Genomic DNA, 11514 nt, shown 5'->3' with positions numbered 1-11514 from the left:
CTCATATTTGGCCTCTGGGAGTGCCACTCTTTTCCTTCTGTCCTCTCCAACAACTCGGATTTCTGAGAATTCCACATCATACTTGCCGCTCAGAAGGCTACTAAACATCAACAGATCTTTCAATACTTTAAAATAAAGTGGTGGTAGTAGATTCGATTTTAAAATAGCGTCCTTGTAGTCAATACTCCCGCAGATCCATCTCATTACTTTCTTGTGGAAGGATTCCATGATCTGGTATTCAGATTTTCTAAGTTCCCAGCATTCCGATGAGAAGAGCAGGATTGGTGAAAGAATGGTTCTATACAAGTGTACTTTTGATTCCTGTGGTAAAGCCATTGAAGTGTTTCGTCGCAGAAGGAACAGTGACTTCACTGCTTTGCCGACTCGGTGTTTAGCATGGTCTCCCCAGTTTAGATGCCGATTTACAATCAGACCAACATCTTTAACGAGGTCCTTACTTTCAATCGGTTTATTACCAAGCATGAACTGCATCTGTTTCAGAGTCTTTGGTCGATTTCCAACTTTGAATTCGGTTACAGAGCATTTCTTACTATTGAACAACAGATGATTTGGGAGATAAAACTGAATGGGTGCTAAACCCAGAAGAACGATCTTAGGATCTTCGAATCCTATTCTACTAATACTACATCGCTCAGACTATTTTGTATTATTACAGAAGGTGTAAAGAAAGGTGTTAAGGTGTAAAGAAAATAATTTCTGAATTCTGTTATTTGCTCTAGTAGGTTGAGCATTTATTATTATCTTTAGATGTGTTGATAGTTTTGTACCTCGAGCCATCTGCAAATCAGGTAGCTAGATTACGGTGTGCCTGCTTATATAAATCATGTCTGCTGCTTCTGCGCAGGAAGAGAGAAGCAGAGTAGGACCGGAAAACAGTAGAGATGGAGACAGTGATGATATCGACGTCGCCTCTGATAGTCACACTCACGCACGAGGGATCTCGCAAACTGAAAGCACAGAGGAAAACGAAGTTCGTTTGTATCAAAAGTAAACTATTAGACAATTAGCTTTTGGTTTTTTGTTTCTTTTATCTTAGATTGTTTGTTGAATTTATATTGCACAAGTTTTCGATTCGTTTCCTATTTATATTTATAGAGAAAACTTGAATTTCAATATTCGTAGAAATACATACAAGCCTTTCATTGAATAAATGAGAAAATATCTCTAATGCAAATAAAGAATGGGTTGTTGCCATGGTTACGTGCAGTGTCTATGGTTAAATGCAGAAAAAAACCAAGTGGGGGTATCGTTCAAAACTTGAGCATAAGCAAAGAAAGACATTAGAAACCGTTCAGCCGTCTCTCATGAACAATGGCAGAGGAGGAATGTTTCGTTGCTTCGTTTTTTTGTAACGACCGGCACCCTCTTAGACAGAGGAAGCAGCTTCGTCGAAGAGCGAAACTGATCTTCGAGGAAGAGCTCAAATAACGGAAATCACATCAGCGTACATTTCCTTGAGCTTTTCGCTGGTCTTATTGGTGATATGTTTGAGAACTTTTGTTGCAATAGGTCCCGCGCTGATGGTGCAGGCAAACTTTAGGGGGTTAAACGTACTATGTTCTACAGCAATCACGCGTTGTTCCTATTTCGGTTTTTTATAGACTCATGATACTGGTACGCTACAGTGCCTGGCATACTACAGTGCCTGGCAAGCTTTTTGCTCAAAACTTCTTGAAAAAGCTCTTCGGACAAAAAGATCTTAACATCAAAGAATATTCGGAAGGAGTTCTCCCATAGACCTGTTGCTTTTATGTCAAGTCTGGCTTCATTATCCACAGTGGTTGTGTTACTTGAGAATGTCTCGCCTTCGAGCGGCTGAAGATGAGGCTCGATTTGAACATCGTGGCATAATTGGTCTAGGAGACTGGTAACAATGACTCTGATATGATTGTGACGGAAATGTATATACTCACTTTTGGCGAAATGCAGGGCAAATGTCACTGAAAAACTTATATCGCTGGCACATTTGCAGAGAAATTGAAAACGGAAGAGCGTTTAGCCAATTTGATGAACCTTTTGCAGAAGCAAGTGCAAGAAGTTGTTTGAGATCCACATGATTTTCGTTAAAAAAATTCTTGGGGTTTGCAAAAATTTCTTGCTGATATACTTTAATTGTACCTAACTATACGTATTATCAACTGAGGTTGATAATAATTAGTGTTGTTGCACGGGAGGGGAGGCTAGAAACCTAATTAGTATAGTGATATTTCAACCTTTTCACGCAAGTCTAGCATAATGATGTAAGTCTGAAAAACGGTAAATTTATATTGCACAAGTTTTTGATTCGTTTCCTTTTTATATTTATCGAGAAAACTTGAATTTCATTATTCGTATAAATACACACAAGCCTTTCATTGAATAAATGAGAAATATCTCTAATGCAAATAAAGAATGGGTTGTTGCCATGGTTACGTGCAGTGTCTATGGTTAAATGCAGAAAAAAACCAAGTGGGGGTCTCGTTCAAAACTTGAGCATAAGCAAAGAAAGACATTAGAAACCGTTCAGCCGTCTCTCATGAACAATGGCAGAGGAGGAATGTTTCGTTGCTTCGTTTTTTTGTAACGGCCGGCACCCTCTTAGACAGAGGAAGCAGCTTCGTCGAAGAGCGAAACTGATCTTCGAGGAAGAGCTCAAATAACGGAAATCACATCAGCGTACATTTCCTTGAGCTTTTCGCTGGTCTTATTGGTGAAATGTTTGAGAGCTTTTGTTGCAATAGGTCCCGCGCTGATGGTGCAGGCAAACTTTAGGGGGTTAAACGTACTATGTTCTACAGCAATCACGCGTTGTTCCTCTTTCGTTTTTTTTATAGACTCATGATACTAGTGCGCGCCTGGCAAGCTTTTTGCTCAAAACTTCTTGAAAAAGCTCTTCGGACAAAAAGATCTTAACATCAAAGAATATTCGGAAGGAGTTCTCCCATAGACCTGTTGCTTTTATGTCAAGTCTGGCTTCATTATCCACAGTGGTTGTGTTACTTGAGAATGTCTCGCCTTCGAGCGGCTGAAGATGAGGCTCGATTTGAACATCGTGGCGTAATTCGTCTAGGAGACTGGTAACAATGACTCTGATATGATTGTGACGGAAATGTATATACTCACTTTTGGCGAAATGCAGGGCAAATGTCACTGAAAAACTTATATCGCTGGCACGTTTGCAGAGAAATTGAAAACGGAAGAGCGTTTAGCCAGTTTGATGAACCTTTTGCAGAAGCAAGTGCAAGAAGTTGTTTGAGATCCACATGATTTTCGTTAAAAAAATTCTTGGGGTTTGCAAAAATTTCTTGCTGATATACTTTAATTGTACCTAACTATACGTATTATCAACTGAGGTTGATAGTACTTAGTGTTGTTGCATGGGAGGGGAGGCTGGAAACCTAATTAGTATAGTGATATTTCAACCTTTTGTCGCAAGTCTAGCATAATGATGTAAGTCTGAAATACGGTAAATTTAGACACGTTGCTGTGATGTTTCATATTGGGGTTGAAGGGTTCTGTGTATTGGATGGAACATAACCCATTTTCCATTAATTTTGAAGAAAATATATAAGAATATTTTATTGCACTCAAATCTGCATTGTTCGGGCAGTCTGACATTTGAATTGACAATGGTTGAGAGCGACAAAAATTGCTGGGATTTTGAAAATTTAAACCTTCCAAGCGCAGAATGAAATAAGTATGTCTCGCTTCTCCCTATTTATAATGCATTTAATGCTAAAGAACACCATGAATTCACAAAGAACAAATCCACCACCACAGATTCTATACTCAGGTAAAGTGATCAATAATCTGACTCTCCAACTCTGACAACGCTTTACTTAGACTTTGAAAAAGTGTTTAACAGAGTTAGCCACGGGAAGTTTTTAGAGAAACTACAATTTCGCGGTTTTTCTGGTGAGCAGTTGGAACTTCTTAGGAAAACAACTAACAAGTCGTAATCAGAGTGCAAATTGAAAACTTCATCTCATCGGTGTTTGACGCTAAGAGTCGAGTACCGTAGGATTCTGTTGCATGCCCTGTGGTTTTCATTATTCTTGTCAATGATCTCCCAGATTGTGCCTTGTCCAAATGTTATGGATATGCTGATTACTACAAGATCATTGGAACGAACATCGTCACCTTTCAAATATATGCGACGAGAACACGGAAATGGTGCAGACAAAATTTATGGAACTGAATTTTAATGGACGTAAAGTCATAAACTTCAGGTGAAATGCAATCATCGCAATGAATAGACAGACGCTGAATTAAGTTGTATTTAAGAAGGATGTTGGAATAGTCTCGAGTGATATGTCTTGGTTGTCAAATAAAGGAAGATGGAAGATGTGAAAAAGCTGTTAAAGCATTTTGTACAATAGAGCAATTGAATAACGGAAAACCAGACAAAAAATGGTGGGACGACAGTTATAGTCGAAATAGTTAAAATTGCCGATAAAATTAACATCAGAATATATAGCGTAAAAACAGTCTTAAATAGTCGGCAGCGATTACTCTCCTACATTCTCAGACAATAAAGAAAAAATTGTCAATTGGGAAACTATTCAAAAAATAGGAAAACCTATTGTCAAGAAATCAAAACAAAGAACACGCGTTTTCGAAAATTTCAATGTCTAGGAGATAAAATTGGACAGTGAGAAAAATGACAAAATCAAAACTTTTTAAAAACAAGAGAAGGCCAAAAATTGCTCCGCTCAGCTATAGCTTTCGTAGATCATAAAAGCGCGTAACAACGCATCAAATAACCTCAGCCTTAACATTCAGCTTTATAGTGAACAAGGCGGCTCGGTAATGTGCGATCGCACATAAGGTTCCGACCCCGCTCATCCACAATTTTGGCATAATTATCTACCAAATGAGGAACAGATAGAAAAACGTATAAAATTCAAGTATTTTTCAAAAAAAAACTGGTGTATGATTGAAAAGACAGCCTCCAAAGCAAAAAACTCAATGGATTAAAAAATGATGCCTTAGATTGATGAGAAATGCCGATATTAAGAAAGCGAGCGAAAACGAACGGCAAAAACAAACAAAAACAACAAACATTAATTACATCAAAAAATTTATGTCCGTTTTAAAAGACAAAACTTAATAACAAAGTCAACATAGCGTCAGATAAAACTGAAATTCAACAAAATAGCTTGTAATTCACCAGAAAAAAATGGTTATTCACCAGTTTATAATAAAGCTTGGTAACGATTAGACAAAAAAGAACAGAAACTTTAAAGTTAGAAAATTTGCTGAATTTAAACGAAAAAAATTCCAAAATAATGAAAACCATTAGGAATCAACTAAAACATCCCTTAGGTTTACAATTACCAATGCTTCTATAGAAGGGAATTAAGAACTCTTGGTATTCAATTTTTTGTGCAGTTACAAAAAGAACAACAAATAGACAACAAACTAAAAATCAATTAAAACTTGCCAAGAAAATGCTTTGGAAGCCGTGAAGTCATACTTTGGCCCCCAAAATATGTTCGTTTGCATCTTCATCGAACACCGTTAAGGTATTGTGTGGCCGCTCATTAATGAAAATAAGCCATAATTAGAGAAAAAATGCAAAATTATTTAATAAATGCTTTTTTCGAAAAAAATTTATTTCCAAAGACATGAAAGCCATTAATTACAAAATGAAAAATTTGAATAGGTTCGTCCATTCTTCGAAAGGAAGCCGTTGAGACCTGCAATTATCCAGAATATGTCTTACGTTTACAAAAATAACGTCAAATATGACAAAAATCAAAAATTCATTTACTTTTTTTGTGAAAAATCCGTGTGGAAGCCAGTAAAATCATAACGAATTCTCTTAAAACATTAGATTTTGTGACACCAATCCCTTTAGACACCTTCCCTTGAATTTTATTTTGTGACCTCTCATTAATGAAACTAGGTAACAATTACACCAAAAAGAAAAAAAAGCAAGATTATGTAATACTTGTTTTTATCGAAAAAAATTTATTTCCAAAGACATGAAAGCCATTAATGAAGAAATTGTATAGATTCGTTTATTCTTCAAAAGGAAGCTCTCGAAACCTGCATTTATCCAGAACATGTTTTACGTCTACAAAAAGAACGTCAAATATGAAAAAAAATCAAAAATTATTTTACTTTTTTTTATGAAAAAATAGTGTCGAAGCCAGTAAAGTCATAACGATTTCTTTAAAAACATTAGATTTTGTGACACCAATCCCTTTTGACACCTTCCCTTGACAGAAATAATGTCATCTTTAACCTTTAATTAACGAGACCAGGTCACAAACAGACAATAAAAGGAACAAAATTGCGAAGTTGAAATGATTTTTTTTTTAATTTGGAAAACAATTGTTTTCAAAGTCATGAAAGCCATTATCTATCTTCTAATATCAGAAAATTGGCACATCTACTCTTCCAGGAAAAGCCAATCAAACTGGGTCATTGTACAGGAAGTTAAATACGACTAAAACGACAAAGTAAAAACGACAGTTAGAGACAAAATAAAAAAATTCAATTAAATTCTTCGAGAAAATATTGTCGAAGCGGTAAAGAACCACAATCTATATCTTCAAGGATTTAAATGTTATCAATTGTGCGTTATTCTGAACGCGAAAAAATGATATATGAAATGACAAAAACGTGATAATTTGACAATACTAGAAAACATGAAAAATGGGCAAATACCTAAAAATTAAAAAAAAATTGTGAAATCCAGTAGTATCAAAGCCAGAACACCATAACTTAAGGCGTAAAACCGCATTAAAGACTAAATTTGAATTCAGCAGAAAGAAGGAGCACTCTTTGATTGCTGACACTAAGCTAAAAGTTGACCAAATTAAGAGAAAAATGGAGGTAAAGTTCAATAATCCATTTTTTATTTAAAACTCAAACATTTTAAAAGTCAAAACGACAATAAGATTTCGAGCGATCAACTATATAAATTTTTTTGAACTAATTAGGAGGCCAATAGGACCTATCAATAGTGAGCTTTGATTTGAAATGTTTGGTCTTTAATTAATATAAAAATATCGAATTTTTTTTTATAAAAAAACCGACTGATGACAATCCGAATTGTTTTTGGATCGTAACGGTCCAAGATTGGTACAGAACTAGTCCTGCGAATGCTGATTGTCCATTAGGAATATTTAATTTTGGGAATGTCATTGATATAGATTTTTTGTTAGTTAAAAATTCAAAAATAAATGCTGCGTTTTTGATAATCAACGAAAAAAGTTAGCAAAAAACGGCAAAGTTTTATTTACAGAGCAATCTCAACGGAATTTGAAGTGGAATAAGCCCCTCTTTCAGTCTACAAAAATTGTGTTAGTGATGTGTGGGTGTGCACTTCCTGCAAATTTAATCAGATTGGACTAAAGAAACTTATTTCGTGCTGTTTTTGATGAATTTTATAAAATATTTGGCCGAAATTTGTGACAAAAAATCATTGAAAATAGCCGGCAATATATTTTGTCTTTAAACGTGAAATCAACAACATTTTCTCGAAAAATTTTATTAAATTTTATCAAAATTGGCGAAATTTTTTTCAGAAATTCCGAAAAAAGTGAATGAAATCAACGGAATTCACTCTATTTTCTCGAAAGTTTAAACCTCGATATCTCCCGGTCAAAAACGAAACTCAAAAAAATCTTTTTAATTCCATATTCTATGCTGGTCATATATTCTATGCTTTCTAATGATACCAGTCTCAACTCTCTACGATGAATATATCGATCGACCAAAATTGACTGAACAAAAAAAGACCCATTTGAGTATATAGTTCCTCCCCCCCTCAAGAGGGGTCGGAACAATAAAAGAGAACAAACTAAGAGAAAAGCTTTTTTGCCATAACAAAAGACCGATAGCGCCTGTAATATCAGAATCAAAACTATAAAAAGAACAAGTACGGAATAAAAAATCAGTAAGATTTTTGGAACCACGAAGAAGCCGATAACTGCAAATTATGAATAAGCTTGTTCCTACCTCATTAAAATTTCAATGTGACCTGTCATCAATGAAACTGTGCGCAAAGATTGTAAAAACACGAGATCAGGCTGAAATGAAAATTTGACCAAGAAGTTTTAAATACAATGTTAATGTCGTTGCTACAAATATGCAATGCAGAATAATGCAAAAATAAAGAGTGCAATACAATGCAATATAATATACAATACAGTTTTTAAACAATACGTTGAAATACGCTATGAATCGAAAAACATCAGATAAGGCTATCTATGCCTCTAAAGTAGACCGAAGGCAGTCTCATTTTAAACTTTTAAGATAAGCGAGATATGGATGTTTCTCTGCTCGCAAAGTAGACGTACCTAGCTCTATATTCCTAGTACTAAACAACTCTTGTCTTATGCTGAAAACGTTATGAATAAATTAATGTAAAAAAGAAGCTTTTTCTCCAGTAGTTTTTCTTACAAAATAATTTCACTATAAAGTTAACTGAAACTGCTTTTCAATAAATGCGCCTAGATATTCTTTTGATTATATAGTTGATTATCTGGGGTTTGATTTTTGTCCTATTTGTGGTAAGTTTTTTCCTTTTTGTCAGGAGACAGGCAACTCAGGTGGAGGTAGACAGCAGAATGACGAAGGAGGAGACTCTTCTACGTCATCTGGTGGGCGGAGTGAAGAGAACGGAGAGGGTGGAGAAGAGGATGAGGAAGAGGAGGAGCAGGACAATGAAGACAGAGAGAGCAGTCGGGATCACCACGAGAGTGAAGATGAAGACACCATGAGAGGTATAGATTCCATTCTGTGGAGTTGTAACGCAAGTAAACAGTACTCGCTAGAGCAGACATAAAAATTGTCCACTTCGCGCGATTCACTGAGCGAAATCCTCTTTATATATTAATGCGTGGGGTCTTAATTACCTTTGACCAACTTAATGCAAAAAGATTCCCCGCAAAAATTTATGCCGACTGCTTTATCTGGCGATGAAAATAATTTGAAAGAGTTGTTTAAATTCAAAACATGCAGATCTATACAGGAGCAAGCATTGAAATTCAGGAGATCACTTACAGTTCAAAAGTTAATTTACTTCAACTGTATTGTGTGAAATGTACAGAACTAATATGATGGAATTGACAGGTTGCAAGTTTTTCAACTTAGCGCAACATAGTAAAATAATTAAGTTGCAGCAAGATTAGAACATCCTCGCTCATCCTCAGTACTCGCGCAACTTTCTTCTCATTTCAATGGGGGCTCTGAAAATTTATTTGACTTTGAGTAATTTAGGACATAACGAAGCACTGCCCCAGGATGATCACGTGAATGACGAGATATACATTCCCACTACTACTTCCACTAGCCATCTATCTGGCTTCCGTAACATGTCAATCCAACAACAGCAGCAGACATCAACTTCTGCTTATCATCATCACCACCGCCACCACAGCAACATGTTAGTTACTGATGACACCTAAAACTGTATATCAGAAAATTTAGCTATTTTGCGAAAAAAAATTAAGATTATCAGCGATTTGAGTCTCCGTTTTCTACTTTTTTCCCAATTGTGTGTCAAAATAACTTTGTAACGCATGAAGTTTTTGCAGAGTAAAATTAGAGAATTTGGTCCATTTATAGGTCCAGATAGAAGTTCCGATTAAAGAATTAGGCCAATTAGAAGATAAGGTACATTTATAGGTCTATTTATCAATGTTTTTAGGAGAAAATACTCAACAATCGATTCCCTAATATTTTGCACAGAATTTATCAAAAACAACTGACATAAACAATTTTGTCCAAGCAGCTTTTCTTGACCCATCAAAAGCTTCTGATTTGATCAATTAAGAAATTTTGGATGTCAAGTAGGACAACTGAGGTTTTGATGAAGGCTGAAAAAATCTAAAAGAAGTTTCCTTACGAACTGTCGCCAATCTGTTTTCCTACAAGACTGCATATCAGACAAAATAACGATTCATAGAGGTGTATCACAATGAACAGTACTTTGCCCGCTCTTATTTAATCTGTATACTAATGATACGTAACAAAAGTTGACAGTGAGCTGAACTTATGCAACATGCTGACGATACTGTTATTTTAATTTTTGATACCTCCAATGACAAAAGCGAGACCAAGTTAGAACAAAATGCCAACAAACTAATGCGATATTTTCATGAAGACCTATTCTCAGTAAATACCTCAAAAACTGATTTCATAATATTTGGTAAGAGCAAAAGAAAATACATTATTGAACAATAAAAACAATGGTCCAAGGAGTGAAAACAATTTAAGCTATTAGAAAAACTTCTGAGACTCGTCTTAAATGCATTTGTAGCTGCACTCATTTGCACTATTCAACTGCGGTCATTCACGCAATTGAGCAGAATCTAATTAATTGCTCTCAAACGAAGTTTGTAGCAATTATATTAGTCCTGTCGGTCTTTTTTTTTATGCGATTTTTCGCTTGACCAATTTTTCGTCTGACGCTTTTGACTTTTCGTCCTCAAAAACGGGATAAAACAGGTAGCGCCCAGCGGGCATTAAGTGCTCTTAGAGCCTTTTAGCTCTGTTTCAGCTCAAACAGTTTTAGAGTCTTATACTTATGGTGTGAACAGCTGTTCTTAGAGGTTGAAGACCCACCCCCCCCCCCCACTGCTGACCCCCCCCCACTATTGCCCCCCCCCACCGCCCTGTTGCCCCCCACCCCCCACCCGACTGTCGCCACCCCCATCGGCACCCCCCGTGAACCCTCCCCCCACCCGTGGCTAGCTGCTGACGAACAACCGCTAGCAAAAAACGCAAATTTATACTAATTTTCACAATTTTTTTTCAAGATTTTTGAAAATTTTTGTCAGTTTTTTAAGTTTTTTCAGCCCTAGCAGCCCTAGGTGTCAAGGAATCCACTCTAGGATTTGATAATAGGTTATTGAATAGTTTCTAGTGGTAATAGAATGGTTTCAACATTTCAACACTGCGAATTTTTTGCATTTTTTTGATAAATTTTGCAAATTTTTTCAATGTTTTTGAAAGTTTTTTGTCGTTTTTTACGTTTATCCAGCCTCAAGAGCCAAGGAACCTCCTCGAGGGTTTAATAATAGGTTACTATGTAGTTTTCTAGAAGTAATGGAATCATTTTCAAGATTTAAACATCACGAATTTTATCATTTTTTTTGACAAAAATTGCTATATTTTTGACATATATTTTTCATTATTCAAGATTTTTCAGCCTCAGGGTTCAGACAACCTCCTGAAGGGTTTGATAATACGTTGCTGCATAGTTTCTAGTGGTAATAGAATGTTTTTCAACATTTGAACATCACGATTTTTAGCAATTGTTGGATAAAACTTGAATTTTTTTTCAAATTTTTCAAAATTTGTCATTATCTAAGTTCTTCCAGCCCCAAGAAACCTCGTATAGGCTTTGACAATAGGTTACTGAACAATTTTTATTGCGATAGAATAGTTTTGAACTTTTTAATATCACAAATTTTATCGATTTTTTAATAAAACTTATGATTTTTTCAATTTTTTTTTTTGAAATTTTTATTTTATTTGCAGTTTTTGAGTCCTTTT

At 35.5% G+C, this 11514-nt stretch overlaps 1 protein-coding gene across 1 annotated transcript; it reads left to right on the top strand.

Moving 5' to 3' along the window:
* The first annotated feature begins 478 nt into the window (after positions 1-478).
* On the top strand, positions 479-9422 carry LOC142346268 (uncharacterized). The gene is made up of 3 exons (XM_075398783.1): positions 479-991; positions 8549-8738; positions 9235-9422. Exons 1-3 carry the CDS (start codon positions 845-847, stop codon positions 9420-9422), a joined length of 525 nt encoding a protein of 174 aa, XP_075254898.1. The 5' UTR covers positions 479-844.
* The last annotated feature ends 2092 nt before the right edge of the window (positions 9423-11514 follow it).

This window comes from Convolutriloba macropyga, chromosome 9 (assembly GCF_964194025.1).
Source record: "Convolutriloba macropyga chromosome 9, txConMacr16.3, whole genome shotgun sequence".
Lineage (NCBI taxonomy): Eukaryota > Metazoa > Xenacoelomorpha > Acoela > Convolutidae > Convolutriloba > Convolutriloba macropyga.
The sequence above is the reverse complement of the archived record's forward strand: the minus strand, read 5'-3'. Positions and strand labels throughout refer to the sequence as shown.